The sequence below is a fragment of the Thamnophis sirtalis genome, unplaced genomic scaffold, assembly GCF_051295495.1.
Source record: "Thamnophis sirtalis isolate CommonGarterSnake01/CBP01778 unplaced genomic scaffold, rThaSir2_p1.2 scaffold_2, whole genome shotgun sequence".
NCBI lineage: Eukaryota > Metazoa > Chordata > Lepidosauria > Squamata > Natricidae > Thamnophis > Thamnophis sirtalis.
In genome coordinates, this window is record NW_028261382.1 from 43,969,997 (window position 1) to 43,992,534 (window position 22,538).

The 22,538-nt window shown below is 48.2% G+C and overlaps 2 protein-coding genes across 7 annotated transcripts in view; one reads left to right on the forward strand and one right to left on the reverse strand.

Annotated features, from left to right (window-relative positions):
* Positions 1-22,538, forward strand: part of MACROD1 (mono-ADP ribosylhydrolase 1) — a 198,491-nt gene that overhangs the window by 23,581 nt on the left and 152,372 nt on the right. The window lies entirely within an intron of this gene.
* Positions 15,048-19,227, reverse strand: FLRT1 (fibronectin leucine rich transmembrane protein 1). Its single transcript, XM_014052889.2, is given in 4 exon segments — positions 15,048-17,771; positions 18,884-19,044; positions 19,047-19,092; positions 19,094-19,227. Coding segments are annotated over 4 exon segments (1,986 nt in total). The 5' UTR covers positions 19,190-19,227; the 3' UTR covers positions 15,048-16,088.

Below are 22,538 nucleotides of genomic sequence, written 5' to 3' on the forward strand. Positions count from 1 at the left end.
TCAGTCACCATGCTTTAAGATCGGTGGACTTCAACCCCCAAAATCCCTCAGTCACCATGCTTTAAGATCGGTGGACTTTAATTCCCAGAATCCCTCAATCCCCATGCTTTAAGATGGGTGGACTTCAACCCCCAGAATCCCTCAGTCCCTATGCTTTAAGATGGGTGGACTTTAATTCCCAGAATCCCTCAGTCCCCATGCTTTAAGATCGGAGGACTTCAACCCCCAGAATCCCTCAGTCCCTATGCTTTATGATGGGTGGACTTCAACCCCCAGAATCCCTCAGTCCCTATGCTTTATGATGGGTGGACTTCAACCCCCAGAATCCCTCAGTCCCTATGCTTTAAGATGGGTGGACTTCAACCCCCAGAATCCCTCAGTCCCCATGTTTTAAGATGCATGGACTTCAACCCCCAGAATCCCCCACCAAACATGCCACAGTGTGTTACTTTATTAGGATCCCTTGATTTAAAACGATGAAAATCTCTGGTTCTGGTTAGTCCGTTTTGTGTTTCCTATGTTTGTGCTTTTAGGATTGTTACTTTATTTTATTTTTTTTAAAAGCAAAACAGCTCCATATATTATGCACTCTCCCTTTTAAGAAACACTTTGCTATTAAAAAAAAAAAATCTGTCACCTTTTTGGCAATTTGGCTCAGCGCTGGCCGAGCGGCACATAAAACCTCACCCTTGATCCGTGCTGAATGCTCAGCCATATGCTCAACATATGGCTGGTGTCCTCCCCTGGAGTCAGAGCTGGGTTTGCAGGCTGTGCGCCGCGCTTCATATTTTCAGCCATGGGGCTGAAAGGAAGCCAGGATTTGGGCCTCTTTTATTATTATTATTTTTTTTTTAAAGAAAGGGGGAGACCAGAAGCGGTTGAAATACACAGGCGGGGGGCGGGGGGCTCCCCCTCCCGCCGTAGAGATCCGATAACATGGCTTTACCGCTGTGATTAAACAGCAGAGCTGTGCTATCCAGCAAATTCTGCTTCAGACCACAGAACAGGATTAGCGGCATGCTACGTGAACACAAATCCTGAATTAGTCTCTCTTTGGTACATAGTCCTCGGTTTGCAATTCATTTCGTGAGCGTTGTTACAACGGCACTGAAAAGAGTGGCTTAGTTGAGTTGCAGCCCGCCCCTCTCCAAGTGCCCCAAGGTTGAGGAGGAGACCCCCCCCCTATTCCAGAGAGGACCCCCATCTCACCTCGCCGCCTGCTCCCCGACGCTGCGGCCTCCTGCCTCCATCTGGGTCAGGCCGTCGGATGTTTTAGTACCACTGGTTTAACTAGGGACGTTTTCCGCTCCCTGAGCAGAGCATGAATTAGGGCTGTTAAGAAGATGCACTTGCCCTCCATTTGGGGGCCGTGGGAGGCCCAGAAGCATCCTTTTTTTTCCAGCTGTGCCTCACCGTGTGTGATGAGCCTGTCTTCTCTCCGCGCTGGCACTCTGGGTTATTAATAGAGCCAGGCCTCCCGACTGCCTTTGCCTTCTCCTGTTAAATCAAAAGTCCAAACCTAACTCAGGAAGGGGTCGGTTTTTATTTTATTATTTTTTTTGTTCTCTAAATCTGGTGCACGCCCCCCTCCTCCTCCCCAATCCGTACGTTTCCCTTCTTGACCTCTTTCCCAAATTAATATCCATCTTTCTTCCACCCTCCCTCCATCTCTCCCCCTCCCTCCCTCCCTCCCTCCCCCCCAATTTTTCTGTCCTTGGGTTTTATTTTTAAGATTTAAAAAATAAAAAGAAGAAGGCGGCAGCTCCCCGATCTCTTCCCCCCCTTCAACCCTGGGAAGAGTTGATGTAGGTCAATAAATGGGGGCTTAGAGAAGAATAAAAGCAGCGTTTACAAAAAGCGAATGGCAGGATGCCCTCCAGCGAAGGGGAAAAAAAATGGTTTAAAGAAAAAAAAAACAGAAGAAGAGAGAGACTGAGGTCCTGATGGATTGGGGGGGTGGGGTGGAAGTCGGCCAGGATTTGGCCTGGTGTGAAAACAAGGTGCAATGAAGCACTTGGTGTTAAACTGCAATGCTACGCTAGGCTTTGGAACAAGCTGCAACGGTGCATTGGGCATTAAAAGAAGCTGCAACGTTATATTGGGCATTAAAAGAAGCTGCACTGTTGCGTTGGGCATTAAAAGAAGCTGCAGTGTTGCATTGGGCTTAAAGAGCTGCGTTGTTGCATGTGGTATGTTCATGTGGACAAACACACCAACTTGGATGTTGCATAACACACAGTCGCTGAGAGGCAGGTTGTCTTTGATGAATAATTTTTGTAACACACTTCTCCCCTCACCCACCCCCAGGAGCAGAGGATTAAAAAGATGGGCGTTGGTTTCAGAGCCTCAACTTATTTTATGCGCACGGACATACGGTGTTCATTTTGGGGTGTTGGAGGGAGGGTTCTGTGCTCCCACTCACCCAAATTCTCCAACTTCTCCTATTGCTCTAAGCAGCCACAAAATTTGTTCCGGTTTGGGGTGTCAATCAACCCCGGCACGGATATACAAGCTGTAACCTCAAATCTCTAGGGGGTTGCTTCCCAAAAATTGGGGGGGGTCTCCCAACCCCTTCAAAAGTTGTGCCTATATTATTGTGGTTTTTTTTGATATGGTAGGACCCTCAAGCACAGGAAACTAGAAGGGTCATTTCAGATCTGGACTTACTGTGGTGTGTTGAAACTGATCCAGGTTACTTGATAGTTAACTCTGGCTGGTTTTTATGAGGGAGGGGGGAACTCTGCAAGTTGCAGGAACTGGGTAGGTCTAGTTTGATGAAAAGAAAGACCAGGGGAGACATGATAGCAGTCTTCCAATATCTCAGGGGCTGCCCCAAAGAAGAGGGAGTCAAGCTGTTCTCCAAAGCACCCGAAGGCAGGGCAAGAATGGAAACTAATCAAGGAGAGAAGCAAGCTGGAACTAAGGAGAAATTTCCTGAAAGTGAGGACAATTAACCAGTGGAACGACTTGCCTCCAGAAGTTGTGAATGCACCAACATTGGAGGTTTTTAAGACGATGTTGGATAACCATTTGTCTGAAGTGGTGTAAAGTTTCCTGCCTAAGCAGGGGGCTGGACTAGAGAACCTCCAATGTCCCTTCCAACTCTGTTATTATGTTCTGTTCTGTTCTAAATTTTGGGCTAGAAATCTGAGAGGCAGCTGTATGTTTTAGGAGCCCGCCAAAGACCTAGTTTTTAATCCAGTCCGTTTGCGTGTCAATCTGAATTTCCCTTTTCCTTCTGCGTCTTTTTCCAATTAATGGTTGTGTATTGTTTAAATATAAGGCAATGCCATCATGCTTTCCATAAACCAGAATACAAGCAGCTTGTAGAGCATGGAGATTTTTTTTTTTTTTTTAAAGAAAGCCTTAACATTCTCCAGGGGATACGAACGATTTTTGTTTTGCTGTTGTCTTCTTGTTGGCTTAGTGCCTTCACCGCAACCGGCCTCCTTAGCAGGCTGAGAGCCCCAGAGCCCCTCCCTCCCAAAGACCTCCATCTCCCCAGGAGTGGCATCACCCTTTACCCCGCTTGCCGTCGCTTCCCGCTGAAAAATGGCACTTTCCATCCCCAGGAGAAATCCATTAACCTGCGGGCAAATCCTGGAGCCCGTCTAATGCCGAAGTAATGAACTCTGAGTTTTATGTTAAATTTAGCAGAAACCCACCATTACAAAGTGACAGAAAATAATTTCCCCCCGGGGGTTATTACAGTCCAAGAGGCAGGCTGGAGAAGTCGAGTTTTGTCTCCTCCGGGGGCCCGATGACTGGAGATCCTGGTTCCAATCTTCCCTCTGTCACATTTAAAATAATAATAAGAATAAGAATAATTCAGCTGTCCAACGTCCTGAAAACAGTCCAAATGAAAAGAAAATAATCGAAGCATGAGGCTTGTCAGTAACTAAGGTCGGAGTTTAAAGAGAGACGGAAAAGGACCAGGGTAGAATTTTGTTCTGGTTCTTGTTGACATGCTAGATTTCCCTCTGCAAGGATCTATATTTCTACATGAATCTGTTAAAACAAGCAATCGTTGTACATTAGTGCCCAAAATTGTGGGAACCTTTTGGGGAAAAGTGTATTTTTGAGGTTTGATGGCTAATAACACCACTTTGTTTTGGAATAGTACCCTAAAATTATATATTGATGGAAAGATAATTTAATCAAGAATTAAATTGAGTACTTGAGAGACCGCCTCCTGCCAATTACCTCCCTACGACCTATTAGATCACACAGATTAGGCCTCCTCCGAGTTCCATCCGCCAGTCAGTGTCGACTGGCAACTACGCGGAGGAGAGCCTTTTCAGTAGTAGCTCCGACCCTTTGGAACGATCTCCCCGTGGAGATTCGCACCCTCACCACCGTCCAGACCTTCCGCACAGCCCTCAAGGCCTGGCTATCCCGTCAGGCCTGGGGTTAAAGATTATAATCCGTCCCCTCCCGAATGATGAATGAATGTTGTGTTCTATTTTTACTTATGCATTGTCTCATGTCTTGTCTTGTATTCCCCTCCCCACAAATTGTAAGCCGCCCTGAGTCCCCTCAGGGAAAAGGGCGGCCTATAAATAAATAAATAAAAAAAAAAAATGTAATGCCATAAAGCTGGTTCGATTATCTGTATTCTGTGAAAAGTTATAGCCAAATAACCAGAAAAAAGAAAGCACAATGCGCTAAGGTTGATCTCGGAAGATTTCCTTCATTTTCTTCAGATTATAACAGCTGCAGAATTAAAAGACTTGGTTCACTCCATGGGAAGATGTTGTAATGCCAAAATTCATTCTAAAGGTTAACCAACTAAGCATTAACTGACATGGTGATAATGTTTGTATATCTCATTTCTTCTATGGTGATCATTTATGTATATCTTGGTTTTTTTTTTACCCGTTTCACTGTTCTTCTTTATAACTGTTATTCTAATAGCAGATCCTTCATAAAAGTTATTGCATCACATTCTTGATTAAATTATCTTTCCATTGATATATAATTATATTGTACTACTCTAAAAAAAAAGTGTTATTAGCCATCAAACCTCAAAAATACTGTACACTTTTCTCAAAAAGGTTTCCACAATTCTGGCCACTCCTGTACAATGCTGGTTAGGAATCATACTTCACCATTTCAGTTAAGATGCCCAGAAGGGTCAACCCAGTTCAATCTAGCATATTATGTGTGCATTTACTCAGCCATGGTTAAATAATGGTATCGTACCCAGGTATTGTGGTTCCAACGTTTATTGTGCAATATGTTGCGTTAATGCAGTCAACCAACTTTTAATCATTCATGGTTAGTAAACCATGCCTTAAATCAGCATTTCCCAATCTTGGCCATTTCCAGGTGCGTGGACTTCCATCTCCAGAATACTTATCAATGGTGAAGCTACTAGTGGAATTCTGGGAATTTAAAGTCCACACAGACCAAAATGGTCAAGATTGAGCAACACCTGGTTTAAAATATAGAAGTATAGAATAGTATAGTATAAAATAGAATAGAAAAAAAAGAGACGTGAAGAGAAGAGAAAATAGAATAGAGTGTAGACAGTGGTGGGATTCAAATAATTTAACAACCGGTTCTCTGCCCTAATGACCAGCGGAGTAGGCGGGGCTCGATGGTCATGTGACCGGGTGGGCGTGGCCAACTCAACGTCACTCACGTCAATGGGCGCTTCGTCTTAGCTGTTAGAATGCAATAAGGGTTAACCGGAGAGGCAGTTTCTGTAAGCAAGGCAATAAAAATTAGTCTAGAAACAACACCAGAATGTTTCCTTCCTGCCTTCCTTACAGGATTAGCCTTGTAAAGTGGAAAAAAACAAAATAAAATTTCTTCCAACAACGGTTCTCCGAACTGCTTAGAAAGTTAACAACCTGTTTTCCCGAATAGGTGCGAACTGGCTGAATCCCACCACTGAGTGTAGAGTAGAGTGTGTAGAGTATAGAATAGGATAGGATAGGATAAGGAATAGAATAGAGAATAGAATAGAGAATGGAATAGAATAAGGAATAGAATAGAATAACAGAGTTGGAAGGGATCTTGGAGGTCTTCTAGTCCAACCCCCTGCTTAGGCAGGAAACGAAGGCACTGTGATTTACGGATTCAAGTTTGTGGCTTAGTGTATTGTGTCATCCCAACCAATCATGGCTTACATAACAAATCTTGACGGATGGGCTGTTTTAATGTGATCCCTGTCTAAAATAATGACGGGTGAATCTAGCAAAATTGGGGCGCTTACAATTCCCACTCCAAAAACCCCCACCTGAGTTTGTGCCTAGTCTTATCGTGAAGCTGGCTATCGAAATTAAACATTTTCCCCATTTTATTCCTTCCCTCTCCCCCCGCCCCCGGGCCAAATGAGAAAAAACTCTTCGCTTTTTTTTTTGTTTCTTTATTTTTAATAATTAATTTTTTAAACTTGTACTTTTTTTTTTGTTTTTCTATGAAAAACGGAGGGGAGGAAAAAAAGGACTAAGAGAATTTTGCGAGACATTCATTATTATTATTATTTTTTAAACATTTGAAAATTTTCAAGGCACCTAAAACGGAGGAGGAGGAGGAGGAGGAGGAGGCCAAAGGTTGCGCCAAAGAGAGCACTTTGGTTTCTCTGAAGTCAAGAAAAGAGGAAGGGTGGGGGGGAAGGATTCCAAAATAAAAACAAAATAAAATAAACACCCTTAGTTTTGGCTGTAGAGAGTTCAAGATGGAGACTGGTGCAAGAAGAGGTGGACTGAGAGGCAGTGGTGAGCGGGGGACGAGGCTTCTGCCTCCCCAAATTGTCTTTTTTTTAAAAAAAAAATGAGGCTGGCCACTGTGACCCCGGACAGTTTTTCAGAAGGCTATTTTTTTTAAAAAAAACACCTTTTGATTAAATCCCATGTGGCCATCAATGTCCTCTCCCTTTTCAACAGCAGTCTCTCATTATCGCCGCTTCCCCACCGCTCCTTGGGGCCAAGTCTACCCTTTTGCCGAAAAACCTTTAGCTGTTCTCAAATCAGGGATGATGGGGGAAAGACGGTTCCTCTTTTTCCCGTTTCCCGGAAGTTCGGGCCCCTGCCTTGACTCCCGTCAGTTTCATTCCATCAGGAGGGAACCGGATACCTGGGAAAGTCGCAACCTGCTGCATCTCGAGAGGAACGTCCTGCGTTTGGCTTCCGAAGGTTCAACTGTGGGTCTAAACGAAGGACTTCTGGACAACCTGGGACTTGCCGTCTCAGATGACTCAAGGAACCTCAGGTTGGGCAAGGCTTGGATTTTCACCAGCCAGAACGTGCCACGGAGGAGCTGTGTATGCGCCGTTCACTGTGTTGTCTAGGGTGGATGAGGAGACAGCTGAAGATGTTAAGGTGGAGATTGCTCCTTTGGAGTTGAGGCCCTATCCAGAGAATTCCTTGAGTGGTCCTCTTTCTGGGAAGTTGGTTTCGGCCACCGTCCAATAACCTCCCAGAAGGGTGGACAGAATTCAGCAAACCAGCAATCGGGAGTGTCCTGTGCAGATATTCTGGACAAAACTAGGTAGCATTGGAGAACATCTCCAGCTGTTGATGTTCCTCAGCATTCCCCCTCCCCCTCTCCTTTTTTTCTCAACCTGACCCTGGAGCTCTGGGAATGGAGGTCCCACCCAACGGAAGGTCAGCCTTTGGCTTGGCAGATTATATCATCCACGCCGCGATGGTCCCCTTTGCTTTGAACTGGGAGCCAACGATCTGCAACGCATCAACCTTGGCTTCCCCACCATATCTCCTTGTTCCTTATCACTGGTCCCCATACCTGTAACCCTCATTTTGGCTGCTGGCATGGTTGCTCCCTCGGAAGATGGTTTCCATCCTCAGAGGCACCAAGCTGGACCCCTGGTCTGAGTCACACAGATCAGCCTGACCTTTTGAGTTCCTCCTTCTCAATTATCCAGGAGTGTCCTGGGGAAGACCCTGCTATGGGGACAGTAAGGGAGGCTTGGACATTCTGAACCCGATGAATATGGGGAGAGGTTATTCAATCAAACCAGATGACCACAGGCTAAATTGGGGGGGGGGGTTGTTGATCTACAACATGTTATATGTGCTACAAGACAGACTCTAGTGTTTCTCAATTTTGCAAAACTTTTTAAGATCAGCGGACTTCAACTCCCATAATTCCCCAGCTGGTATGCTTCTAATAGGTCTGGACTTCAACTCCCAGAATTCCACAACCAGCAATGGTGTCTGGGGAATTCTGAGCGTTGGCCCACCCATCTTAAAGTCCCCAAGGTTGAGAAACGCTGGGCTTAGAAGTCTGTTCCAGACGCTCAGGGGAAGTTTGTGTCCATCCAGATGTGACCACGTCCAATAAATCCAGCAAGGAAGGCCCCTAGAGAGAGGGATGCTGGGAACTGTAGTTCACCCACCGTGGGAAGGACACACCTCTCCCTCCCGCCTGGCCAATTTAAAACTCAGCTATCCTAATGGAACATTGTAGGGCGGCAAGACCGAATTCCGCTACCTGCCACGCTTCGTGCAAGGATCGGAGTCTCGCAGAAGCGTTCCTATGTATCTCTGCGCCCTTTTCCTAGACAGGTTTCTAGTCCTGTGTGTCGCAGCCCTTGCTATTTTAAGAATGGGCCCTTCCTGCTTTTCCCTGATCAGCAAATGCCACCTTTGTGCTCCTCCTGAGCCTCAAAAAAAGAAATTAACCATTGCAAAAGGCTCCTGAATTCTCTTTCGCGTCTGGAGGTTAGCTGAATGGAGGCCTGCTTGCCAAGAAGGATGTGCTGAAAAAGCCAAATGTGGCATTTTGTTTTATATATATATATATAAAGGCCATTTGTCAAGCAGACCACCCACCCTGTGCTAAAGGCTGATGCCGCAGGACTTGAAACACCATTTGAACAAAGACATTTTAGCCTGCCTGTCGAGTACCGATAAGACCCTTGCCAAGGACGAACTGAAGCACATCGGAGGCTGGGACGGACTTTCCCCAACCTGTGGCCCTCCAGGACTGGAGTCTAGTTTCCATAATCCCCGGCCGTCAGAGGGCGCTTGGGAGGATCGCAAACCGGGCTGACCTAAATTATTATTATTATTATTTAATTGGCAAGTCATCAATCACAACCTAGCTCGTCACCATCCATTCAGGGATCACATTATTGGAATATAGTGGATTATTGCATTATAGTGTGTGTGTGTGTGTGTGTGTGTGTGTGTGCATTGAGATATTGAATAATGAAAGAAAGAAAGGATGGAACTTTAATATAAACAGATGCAAAGAGCTAAATAATGAAAACACGAATAACAAAAGACGGGAGGCAGAAAGACGAGACAGAAGACGGGAAGCAGAAAAGAAATGTTATTATCACGTCTTTGAACATAATAGCGATCGGAGGGTTGAAATAAAGTAAAACTTAAAAAGTTAAAATAGAGATAGAAACAAAAGGGGAAATATAGAATATGTATATCAATATACTTAAGATATGTGAAAGAGTAAGGAGGAGAACTGACGGGCGATAATAAAAGATATGGGTAAATAATATGGAATAATGAAAATGAAATGGAATAACTATAAATAATAATACTATGACTATTTGTATTGAAATGTATGATACTCCGGTATCATACCATTCATGCAGCAATATGTATAAACAATATAAAATAAAAAACTTGATTACATATATATATATATGTAGTAAAAATATTGGGTTTCTGTCTGGATGGTCTCTTGTGACGAGCCGATAGACAGAGAATGGAAGCAGTGAGCTTCCTCCCATATTTGGGCATACCAGGGGGTTGTGACACTAATTACATACATACATACATACATACATACATACATACACACACACACACATATATATGTGTGTGTGTGTGTGTTTGTGTGTGTGTTTGCACACACACACACACACACACACACAAACACACTATATATATATAGTGGAGGAAAGTATGATGGATGGACAGAAGGCTGTGCAGTCCGTGGGTGGAGTGACATTGCAGGGAAGGTGGGGGAGTGAATTTACAGCTATGAGACCCTCAACGTCCTTTCAAGAAGGGGTTTGGGGTGCTGGCCAAGAAGGTGGAAGAGAGCGGGGAAGCGAATTGCTCCGGCGCAGAAGTCCGAATGGAAGGCGTGGGGGGGGGGCGAAACGGGAGGCGTTTCCCAGCTTTGTCTCTTCCCAAAAAATGTTATCTTAGACAAGCAGGTGGAAAGAGAGCCCATTGTACGCTCTTCCCCCTAGACACCCCCCCCCCCAACTAAGCCAGCAGGAAGCCCGAAATAGCTGCTCACGTTGATGGGGACGGACAGGGCAAACTGGTGAGTGTCAGCCAGCGTTACTGGGGATTTTGGAAATATTCAGATTGCAAAAAAAAAGGCAGGGGGCTTTTAATAAGGACACCCACCTCCCATTCTACTCACCCTCTCTCTCTCCCTCCTTTGGCTTTCCTGCCTCCCCCTCTGGGTCCTTTCAACCCCGCTGGGTACCACTAATTCAGTTTTGCTTCTCGACTTAGGACCACAACAGAGCCCAAAGTTCCTGTCGCTAAGCAAGATAGTTGTTTGGCGAGTTTCCTCTCCCCCCATTTTACGACCTTTCTTACCCCGGTTGTTAAGTGAATCAATGCAGTTAAGTTAGTCACACAGTTGTTAAGCAAATCCGGCCTCCCCTATTTGACTTTGCTTGTCGGAAGGGCGCAAAAGGGGATGGCGTCTCACACACACAGACGACCGTCATAACTATGAGCCGGTTGCCAAGCGTCTGAATTTTGATCCACGTGACAGGCAGGAGGATGCCGCAACGGTCATAAGTGTGGGAAACGGCCATAAGTCACTCTTTTGTTTTAGTGCTGTTGTAACTTTGGCCACTAAATGAATGGTTGTAAGTTAAGGATCACCGGTATCTTGCTCAGCAATTTAAGGTCCTGAAATAAGGAGCCATTGGATGTTTTGCCTGATCCAGGCCTGTGACCTCCCCCCTCCCAATTTCGGCTCCAGCTCTTAGCCAATGAGCAAGGATGCTGGGAGCAGTAGTCCTGATTAAAAAAAGAAAGATTGATAAATAACGTGATCTTAATGCAACGGATCCCTGAAAGATTGGGCACAAAGGCACATTTTCATTCCTCTGGGTGCCCCAGGGTTCTTTCTCTCGCTTTGTTTCAAAGCAAAATAAATCAAAACCTCCTTCTAAAATGCAAACTTAGAACAGAATAAGAGAGTTGGAAGGGACCTCGGAGGTCTTCTAGCCCAACCCCCTGCGAGGGCAGGAAACCTTACACCACTTCAGACAAATGGATAGCCAACATCTTCTCAAAGACTTCCAGTGTTGGAGCATTCACAACTTTTGGAGGCAATTTCTGTTCCACTGATCGATTGTTTTGACTGTCAGGAAGTTTCTCCTTAGTTCTAAGTTGCTTCTCTCCTTGGTTAGTTTCCACCCATTGCTTCTTGTCCTACCCTCAGGTGCTTTGGAGAATAGCTTGACTCCCTCTTCTTTGTGGTAACCCCTGAGATATTGGAAGACTGCTATCATGTCTCCCCTAGTCCTTCTTTTCATCAAACTAGACATCTCCAGTTCCTGCAACCGTTCTTCCTATGTTTTAGCCTCCAGTCCCCTCATCCTCTTTCTTGCTCTTCTCTGCACTCTTTCTAGAGTCTCCATGTCTTTTTTACATCGTGGCGACCGAAACTGGATGCCGTATTCCAAGTGTGGCCTTCCCAAGGCCATTACAAGCATTACAAGCCGAGCTGCCGGCATATACCGGCGCCCGTCAAATCACCTGAATTAATGATGAGGAGAGGCATTATTTGGGGGGTGGGGTGGGGTGGAGGAGAGCATGGGTTGTGAGTTGTTGTTGTTGTTGTTGTTGTTTTTAAAAATAATTTATTTCGACTTTGTCTTGTGCTAAACGCCAGCTCCCCAGGGCCTGCTCACATTACCTCGGTCTGTGAAGTGCTGGGTACGGGAGTTAAGCACTTAATAAAATTACACTTTGCAGGAGGTGAGAGCAGCACCTTGGGTCCCAGGCCCTGATTATGCAAAGCGATGTTTAGCGGAAAAATATTAGCTTGCCTGCAGCCATTTCTTCTCCTTTTTCCCCCCTCCAGCTTGTTTGTGTGTTTTCCTCACTGTTTAAAACAAGGCGTGCGCCAACCCAGCCTCCTCTCGTCTTCCAATGGACCTCCCTGGATTCCTTCCTCTTCACCCACATTATTCTGGGGTGCTGCTTCCATCTTGAGAACCAAAACCATTGGCTGGGCAAGGAAGGCAGCGCATGGACACCTGTCTTCAGAGAAGTATTTCTCAAACCTTGCCCCCCCCCTTTAAGATGGGCGGACTTCAATCCCCAGAATTCCCCAGCCAGAGGAATTCTGGGAGTTGTAGTCCACAAGAAGCAACCGGTGGAAACTAATCAAGGAGAGAAGCAACTTAGAACTAAGGAGGAATTTCCTGACAGTCAGAACAATTAACCAGTGGAACAATTTGCCTCCAGAAGTTGAGAATGCTCCAACACTGGATGTTTTTAAGAAGATGTTGGATAACCCTTTGTCTGAAGTGGTGTAGGGTTTCCTGCCTAAGCAGGGGGTTGGACTAGAAGGCCTCCAAGGTCCCTTCCAACTCTGGTATTCTATTCTATTCTATTCTAAGTCTTAAAGTGGCCAAGTTTGGAGACCGTCCCTCCTGATTCAGGTCATGCTTGTCCCAAAGGTGCTTTTACTAAAAGGCAACTGAACTTCCTTGGAGGGTTTTCTCCTTTGAAAACATTTGTCTTCTCATCCAAGATTGCAGTCCTCGTGTCATTCGCACGCCAAAGGACGGTGGATAGCTCCCGGGGAGCTAAGAGCTAACGACCAAAGATGAGATGACTGCAAAGAATATACATCCTTCCGTTTTCCCGCCAGCCGCTTAGAACGGAAGAAGTTTCTTGGATGAGAAGCGAAATATTTTCAATATTTGTGACTCAGACCAGAAGTCCATCGGCCAGTTTCAGCCTTGGCTTTCCACGCCCTTCTTCATTGTCCGGCAACTGAAAATCTTCCCCAGCAACGCTGGAAGACCAAACTCAAGGACCTGGCACATGCGCGCGGCCCGTTCTCGGAGGCCAGCCCGTCAACGGTGCACAAAACCTCAACAGGTCGAGCCCTATATTCAAGCACATTGTCCTACTTCAGTGGCCACTTTGTCTGAAGTGGTCTAGGGTTTCCTGCTTGAGCAGGGGAAATTGGCCGAGAAGACCTCCAAGGTCCCTTCCGTTGAGCGTTGACGGGCGGCCCTGAATCTTAGATTGTTCTCTAATCAATTGCTCTCAACTCCCAATAATTTCAGCACGATCCTCCTCCCTGCAACCACATTATAAAGCCATCCGCCCCCCCCTCCCCAAAGATAACCAGTTGTTTTGCATCTAACCGGCTTTTCAACCTCCTGGGTTTTTTTGCTACAGTAAATCCTGCATTTATTTTTTTTGAGCCTCTGGATTCGCTCTGGAGAAGAACAAGCCCCTGCCATGCACCCACGAGAGGTCCAAATTGGGGGTGGTACAATTGAGAAGATGGCAGCCGCGTGTGGATTGCCCCAGGGGTGAAATCCAGCAGGTTCTGATAGGTTCTGGAGAACCGGTAGAAGAAATTTTGAGTAGTTTGGAGAACTGGCAAATACCACCTCTGGCTGGCCCCAGAGTGGGGTGGGAATGGGGATTTTGCAGTATCCTTCCCCCAGGAATGGGGATTTTGCAGTTACTTTCCCCCAGGAGTGGGGTGGGAATGGAGATTTTGCAGTATCCTTCCCCTAGGAAAGGGGAGGGAATGGAGATTTTTCAGTTTCCTTCCTCCAGGAATAATGGGGAGGGAATGGGGATTTTGCAGTTTCCTTCCCCCAGGAAAGGGGATTTTGCAGTTACTTTCCCCCAGGAGTGGGGTGGGAATGGAGATTTTGCAGTATCCTTCCCCTAGGAAAGGGGAGGGAATGGGGATTTTTCAGCTTCCTTCCTCCAGGAATAATGGGGAGGGAATGGGGATTTTGCAGTTTCCTTCCCCCAGGAAAGGGGATTTTGCAGTTACTTTCCCCCAGGAGTGGGGTGGGAATGGAGATTTTGCAGTATCCTTCCCCTAGGAAAGGGGAGGGAATGGGGATTTTTCAGCTTCCTTCCTCCAGGAATAATGGGGAGGGAATGGAGATTTTGCAGTATCCTTCCCCCAGGAAAGGGGAGGGAATGGGAATTTTGCAGTTTCCTTCCCCCAGGAAAGGGGAGGGAATGGAGATTTTGCAGTTTCCTTCTCCCAGGAAAGGGGAGGGAATGGGAATTTTGCAGTTTCCTTCCCCCAGGAAAGGGGAGGGAATGGAGATTTTGCAGTTTCCTTCCCCCAGGAAAGGGGAGGGAATGGGGATTTTGCAGTTTCCTTCCCCCAGGAAAGGGGATTTTGCAGTTACTTTCCCCCAGGAAAGGGGAGGGAATGGAGATTTTGCAGTTTCCTTCCCCCAGGAAAGGGGAGGGAATGGGGATTTTGCAGTATCCTTCCCCTGCCACACCCACCAAGCCACGCCCACAGAACCGGTAGTAAAAATGAATTTCACCACTGGATTGCCCCTTGCTCGAAGCTCATCTTTCTAACGTGAGCACCTCCAAGGCAGGAAGTCCTTCAATGGGTCCCAAGTTGGATCGAAGAGACCAGATGCTTGCCGTTGAGGTGGCCTGGATATCACAGCCCCTCTGGGGATCCCTAGATCTATAATTAAGACCTTTTTTAAAAAAATTCTCCCCACGTTAGCGAATACTGAGGTTAAGAGAGAGACAGATCTTCTGAGCTATCCTGGGAAACTGCAACCAGAACCACCTGGTTGGTCTTTTTGAGTTGATGGACCACAAAAAAACCCCCATACTTTCTCTTCCTCTCCCTTAACATCTTAAAAACCATTCACCTGTGAACCTGAGATTCATTGGGGAAAATTCAGAGCCCCCCCCCCCCAATGGAAGGTTTGATTATCTTGCTGGTTGGAAGACGCTGCTGGAACTGTCCCATCTTCACCTTCCTTTCTTTCTTTCTTTCTTTCTTTCTTTTTCTTTTCTTTTCTTTTTTTGCTAAAAACTCCAGAGCTACACGGTGAGTTTATCCCTACGAAGGGGATCGTCTGGAGTGACTGTCCCAAGAGATAAGATGGAGAGATTCTCTCATCAGCGAGAAGATTCTCCAGGGGTGACAAAGAGCGACTTTTCAGGACAACCCCCCCCCCCAAAGAAAAGGGGGAGGGGGGACAGAGAACCTCCCCCGAACTGTATATTGTTTCTCGGTTTTGCACAATAAATCCAGAACCTGTTAAGGAAAGCAGAATTATGGGGTGCAAAAATAAAGAATGATCTTCCCACGCATCCTCTAGGACAGTTGATGGTTTAGCCATCTCTTTTCTTTTCTTATTTTTTTTTTATAATCTAACCCCTGAACAAAATAGAAGATTTATACAGGAAGAAAGATAAACAGGTAGCATTCCCCCCCCCCTGTTTTTGATCCTCAAGTGTCATTTCTGCCTTCCTCCAACTCTTCCCCTTTTCCCTTCTACCCCCCTCGCAGGGGGAAAAATAAAAGACCCACCACAAATCCCCATAAAACCCGAACGTTCATTCACGATTCTTCCTCCCGATCGCTCCTTTTTTCGTGGTTTTTTTTTCTTTTCGTTTTTAAATCTGGCATATTAAATATAAATTAGGTCTTTTTTGTCCCCCTCCGTATCTACTTTTCAAAACTTTGCTTTTGTGTACGCTGTGTGGGATTTTTTTTTTTTTTTTTTTACTTCCCCCTCTCCCCTACAAAAGAAGGTCGGTTTGTAAAATTCGCTTCCCTTCCCTTCCCCTTTCGGTTCCAGCGGGTTTCGCTCGGGAAAATATAAGTCCGCGTTTCGCCGTTTTTCTTTTTTCTTTTTTCCTTCTCGGCAAAAATAATAATAATAATAATAATAATAACATGAAAATGAAACCACCCAACCGAAAAACCGATCCAAGCTCAAACCTGTGTGCGTGTGCATCTGTGTATGTGTGTGTGTGTGTGTGAGAGAGAGAGAGATTGGGGAAGGGGTAAAAACGGGGGAGTGTGGGCGCAGGGGCGGGGGAGGCGACACGATGCATCTGGAAGGGGGGGGGGAAACCTCTGCATCATGTATAGGCGTAGTCTACATCTGGGATGCCCCCTTCTCTGTATCCCCGAGTTGTGCCGTAGCCAATTGTGTGGGTACTTTTGTAAAGGCTGGTTCCGTTGGAAGGGAATATGGTGTGGATGACGTACTCTTCCTTCGCCCGGTGAGGGTTGATGGGGATCATTTGCAAGCCGGGCCCTCGGATCTCCAAGATGGAGTTGTCTTTCTTGGTGCCCGACTCCATGTAGTCGTCCTTCTTCCGGCTGCCTCGCTCGCGGGTCAGCAGCTCCCCGGTCCGGTGGACGTACCAGCAAATGGCGGCCATGACCAGGAAGAGAAAAACCAAGGCCACCGCCCCGCCGATGATCCCCGCCAAGGGCAGCCCAGCCATGGGGTCCAGGTTTTGCTCGTGGTTGAGGGTGGTGGTGGGACTGTACACGTCGGCCGTCTCGGCTTTGGCGCACACGGGGCTCTCGTCGGGGATGTAGGTGTTGCCCATCTCCATGGTGACCATGCAGATGATGTAGGTGGACTTGGGCTCCAGGGCGGTCAGGAGGTACTCGGTCTTGTCGCCTTGCACCAGCGTCTCGGTGATGGAGCCGACGGCCGGGCTGTGGCCCAGGCGCAACCAGCTGAGGCGGAAGGACGCTGCTGGGAGGGATGCCTTCCAGCTGATGCGGATGCTGTCGGCGGTCAGTGGCTTGACGTTCAGCACCAGCGTCTTGGCTCCCGACCCAGTGGCCATCGGATAGTCGATGTTGGAATCGGGCAACTGGATGCCCGGCCGTTTGGCTTTGAGGGTGAAGAGGGAGCCCTGCGGGGTGGTGACGGCAGCGTTGCTGGCTGTCGTTTTGGCTGCCGCCGCCGCCGCATTGCTCTGCTGGCCGGCTTCAAAGCACTCGTCCATCTCGTTGGTGATGTCTTTGATGGCCATCCCTCTGACCCGGTCAGGCCCTTGGCACATCAGTCCTCTGACGTTGACCACCGCTGCTCGGGCCTTGACCCAGTCCCTCAGCCACATGAGGTTACAGCTGCAGGACCATGGGTTGTTCCTCAGCAGGAGCTGGGAGAGGCTGTCCAGATCGTCAAAGAGACCCTTGGGCAGGGTGGTCAGGTTGTTGTTGGACAGGTCCAGCTTCTCCAGCTCCCTCATCTTGGAAAGGGTGTTGTACGGGATGTGGCTGATGGCGTTGTCCTGCAGGTACAGCTTCTGCAAGTGGGCGCTGGGCAGGTTGAGCGGCGGGGCCGCCAGGGAGTTGCGCACCAGCGAGAGCTCGCTCAGGTTCTGCAGGCGGCTGAACGTGTCGTCCGCGATGCGCTGGTTGGCGAGCAGGTTGCCGTCCAGCACCAAGCGCCGCAAGCTGTTGAGGCCCTTGAAGGCGTGGAGGGGAATGGTGGAGATGCGGTTGTCGTCCAAGCGGAGTTCCTCCAGAGTGCGCGGCAGCCCGGAAGGGATGCTGCTGAGGTGGTTGCGGGAGAGGAAGAGCAGCTTGAGGCGGGTGCTGTCGGCGAAGGCGTCGTCTTCGATGCTGACGGTGGAGACCGAATTGTCGTCCAAGTGCAGCTTCTCCAGCAGAGGGATCCTGGCCAGGGAGTCCCGGGCGATAGTCCGCACGTTGTTGTCCTGCAGGTGCAGCTCCTTCAACGAGCGGGGCAGGTTGATGGGGAACTCGTCCAGATCATTTTCGTAGAGGTAGATGACCTGCGGGGAATCAGAGGGATCGGACAGTCAGCATGGCGGAGAGGGAGAAGATTATACCGGGTGCCCAATTTAGAACACTTGACTGTAGTGTTCCTGAGCTAGAAATAAGCAGGGTTCTAGACCGCACAAAGCTAACCTTGTTTTTAGAAGTGAAATTTGTGGAAGGACAGAGCGGAAGGACTCTAGCGTTTTGTCTCTCCACTCTTGAGATCTGATTCCTGGTTGTTGGTCCAGTGTTAATCTTGGTGTTAGTCTCTGCTCGTGAGATTAACACACCCCAATGAAATATCTAGCTAACAGTAAACAACCCCACTCCATTCAGCCCTGATGATATTACCTAGTTGGGCCATGAAATGTCTGCAAGCAAAACAACCGAGCTCAGGAGCACTGGGGAGCTCAACAGTTCTTCTTCTCCTCCCTCCTCCTCCTCCTCCTCCTCCTCCTCCTCCTCCTCCTCCTCCTCCTCCTCCTCCTCCTCCTCCTCCTCCTCTTCCTCCTCCTCCTCCTCCTCCTGTCCATTAACCCCACTCCCATCTAGCACTGATGTGGTTACCTAGTTGGCTCATGAAACATCTGTAAGCAAACAACCAAGCTCAGAGAGCACCAAGAAGTGTCTCTCCTCCTCCATCATCTCCATTCCCTCCCCCATCCCCTTCTTCTTTTCCTCCTCCTTCTCCTCCTCTCCATCCGTCCTCCTCCATCCCTTCTTCTCTTTCCCCTCCTCCATCCTCCTCTTTCTCCTCCTCCATCCCTTCTTCTTCTCCTCCATCCCTTCTCCTCTTCCTCCTCCATCATCTCCATCCCTTCTCCTCCTCCATCCCTTCTTCTCTTCCTCCTCCTCCATCCCCTCTTCTCTTCCTCCTCCCCATCCCTTCTCCTCCTCCATCCCTTCCCTCCTCCATCCCTTCTTTTCCTTCTCCTCCTTCCCTTCTCCTCCTCCTCTGTCCATTAACCCCACTCCCACCTAGCACTGATCAGGTTACCTAGTTGGCTCACGAACATCTTCAAGAAAAGACCACCAAGCTCCGAGAGCACCAGGGCCCTCTCAGAAACTGAATCATGATTGCCCCCCCCAACCTCCTTCTCCATTTCGTCCCCCCTCGTCGTCTCACCTGAACGTTGAGTTTCTTCTTCAAACTAGAAGGGATGCCCGCGTTATTGATCTGGTTATTCTGCAGATAGAGGGTGGTGGCATCGTCCGGGATGTCAGCCGGGATGGAGGTGAGACCCCGGTCGTTGCAGTAGATGAAACCGTTGTCGCACCGGCAGACGACGGGCAGGTCGTGCTGTCGATCACCTCGCTCAAAAAGGCCACCAGCCCTGTAGCAGAGGAAGATCCAGTCGCGCAAGTCCATGGCGGCCGCCGTGGTCACCACGGTGGCGGTCACCACGGCGGCTGTTGGTGACGCCGTCGCCATGGCGCCCGGTGACTTTGGCCGTCCCAGGGTGAAGCCTTTTGGACCTGCGGGAATAGTCAAGTTTCTACGTTTAGCCTAGATCGTCTTTGGGAGATCTCGGGGGAGATGGAGAACAAGGATCCCCAACAGTTGTCTTCCCTTGTCCAACTGAGCACCTGAATCCTCTAGCTCAAGAGTTCCCCAATCTGTCAGGCCTGCAAGCCATTTTCCTCTTGGACTTCAGGCCTGCCGCACTTTCTACTGTCTACTTTCTATTGTGGAAAGGGAGGCAGGAGGACTATACGGAGTTGGGTGATATGTAGCCATAACAACATTCTTCTTAGAAAAGTCAAGGTCATCTTTGTCTCTGTACCTGGCAGGAACTGGATGGGTGGAATCGTGCCTTCGTGGCAGTGGGAGATTGGACCATGGGATGAACTGTGTGGGTGTGGGGGGGCAGGATTTTGAACTTTCAACTGGGTGGGGAAAACCGGGAAGCTTTCGTATTCGGGTTTTCCCAGATGTGCCAGCATGACATCTCTAATAAATTGGAACTTTGAGGAAGATCAAGCCTCGGAGTTTTATTCCGCTGGGTGTTTTTTGGAACCCTGACACAATCTTTCTGGCTTTGTGGACCGGCAGGGAGAGAGAGAGAGGAGGGATGGGCCTGTGCGAGCGCTGGGGCATACGTGCCCATCGTGCTCCCAAGTCCATTTACATGAGCGGCTGGCAGTACACACGTGCCAGTCGCAGCAATGAGGTTGTTCATGCGCTCACCCACTGCTCGTCTGCCTCGGTTCTAAACTGGTCGAGGTCTTGTAGTGGGCTGCGCCCAGTGGGGGTTGGGGGCCCCTGCTCTAGCTGGGTTCACACATCATGCTAAGGCACCCTGTAGTTGTGGGAAGCCAGACCCTGAGATGTGAGATAAGCCAATCTCACTTCAGGGAGCCATGATTAAATGAGGCCAGCTCCAACCCTCTGCGAGAGCTTAAAGTCCTGGCTCTGCCCACTGACATGGGGTGCCAAGGAAGTAGCTTCATGTTGAGTGTGGTTGATTAACAAAAGACCCCACCCTCTCACCCTCTCATCATATCCTGCCCTCCTCGTTTGAGCTAAGTTGATTTTAATCGTATTTATTAAGGTAAATACAGATGTGCCAGTCATTCCCGACTCTAGGGGGCGCTGCTCATCTCCATTTCAAAGCCGAGAGCCAGCGATGTCCGAAGACGTCTCCGTGGTCATGTGGCCGGCATGACTCAATGCCGAAGGTGCACGGAACGCTCTTCCCTTCCCACCAAAGGTGGTCCCCATTTTTCTACTTGCATTTTTTACGTGCTTTCTAACTGCTAGGTTTGGCAGAAGCTGGGACGAGTCACGGGAGCTCACTCCGTTACAAGGCGCTGGGGATTCAAACCGCCAAACTGCCGACCTTTCTGATTGACAAGCTCAGCGTCTTAGCCCCTGAGCCACCACGTCCCTTGCAAATAAATAAATACCTTAATCCATGGCTTGGCATGATGCAAACACCCAGCCCTTTTCCCTGAACGAATACAGCCAAAATTAAAAATTGAATTCAACCAGAGTTCCAGGCGCGCGTACGTATACACACACACACACACACACACACACACACACACCTGCCAAGCATTCGAGGCAAGAATTTTTATTTTCTTAATTTTATTTTGCCCGCTCGTATCGTCTTTTGACAGGGAGACTCTCCGTTTTCGCTGCTCTTTCAGAGGCAGCTGGAAACAAAAGGGCGCTGATTCGGTAAACGCACACACAACCCGCGCACCTCGCAAGACAATAGGCGTAATTGGAACCTGCATCCCTGCCTGCTCTCTTGCTGCTCGCCCTGGGCGGCGCTCGACCTCTGGAAGACCCCCAAACACCTTTCAAGGCTGCTCATGCAGCACAAATGCTTCCTTTGGGTGTGTGTGTGTGTGTATTTGTGTGTGTGTATTGGGAGTTTAATCAAAGCTCGTCCCTCCCTCGACCCACAAAAGGTCAGCAACTCTTCTGGACACTTGTAAGTTCCTAGAATTAGTTGGGGACTTTCGAGGCCACCCGGAGAAGCCCAACTTCTCCATTTACCCCCACGGCTGGACTTCAAGTTAGTGTGATGGGGATTTTTTAGACAGGTAGAGACCTTTGAACAGGATGTAAGTCAAGGACTTGCTTTCGGTTCGGCCCGCTGCGGCCGAACCGGTAGTGGAATTTAGGTCTGGGTCTCACAACTGGCTTAAAGAGGTCCTGTCGCTTTAACGCTTTGAACGCAGCTCTTGATGCCCTTGTAGTTTATATTAGGGAGTTTATGTAGCCGATCAAATTAAGACCAGTAAATTCGTCTGGTTTTATGGCCGGTTTTATTCTCGAACACGAGAAGGCGACAAAGGAACGAGCTGTAGGTCCCGGCTGATGAGAACGGGGAAATGGAAAGGGAAAAAAGTCTTTTTTGGAGGGACGCAATGACATTTCCTCTCCGGAGAAGCAGCCCAAACTTCCAAATTTCTATTTTTCCACTTGCATTTTTTTTTTTTTAACGTGCTCTGCAACTGCTAGGTTGCAGAAGCTGGGACATGTCACGGGAGCTCACTCCGTTACACGGCGCTGGGGATTCGAACAGAGGTGGGTTTATGCTGGTTCGCCCCAAATCAGGCAAATTGGTAATGGCAGCGGCGAGAGGCTCCATCCGCCAGCACAGAAGCGCTGAACCAGCGTGCACGAGCGAATCAGTAGTAAAATAAATTGAAACCCACCACTGGATTCGAAACTGCCAAACTGCCGACCTTTCTGATTCGACGAGCTCAGCATCTTTGCCCCTGAGCCACTGCGTCCCTTTTTCGTAGGATTTAAGGTTGCCTAATTCATCCCCTTCTATCACCTGTAAGTCTTTTCCAAATCCCTCATCCCCCATCCGTCTTTTTTCTTAAAAATCTGGATCCAATGCAGGGGGGGGGCAAAAAACCACCCCCCTTCATTGGTGCCTCTTTTTTTTTTTTGCAAGTTCAAAACCCAAATGCAAGAAGCAGGAGCCACCAAGCAGCTGTCAAGGCCCGCACACAAGTTTCCAAGCATTAAAAAAATCCATCGGTCACCTTGGCGAGCCCCATCTGGCTGACTGCACCCCAGAGGGGGACAAGGGCTTGGTGCCCAAACAGCTGGATGTCCTTCAAATATTCTTGAGGGTCTTTGGTTCACAAATATTAGGGCAGGTGGCATTGATGGAACCCTCCCTCCCCCCCACCAAAAAAGCAAGTTTTTTTCTTTCAACCTTAGGAACTGTTTTTTTTAAAAAAGGTCTGGACTTCAACTCCCAGAATTCCCCAGCCAGCGGAGAATTCTGGGAGTTGAAGTCCACAAAGTTGCG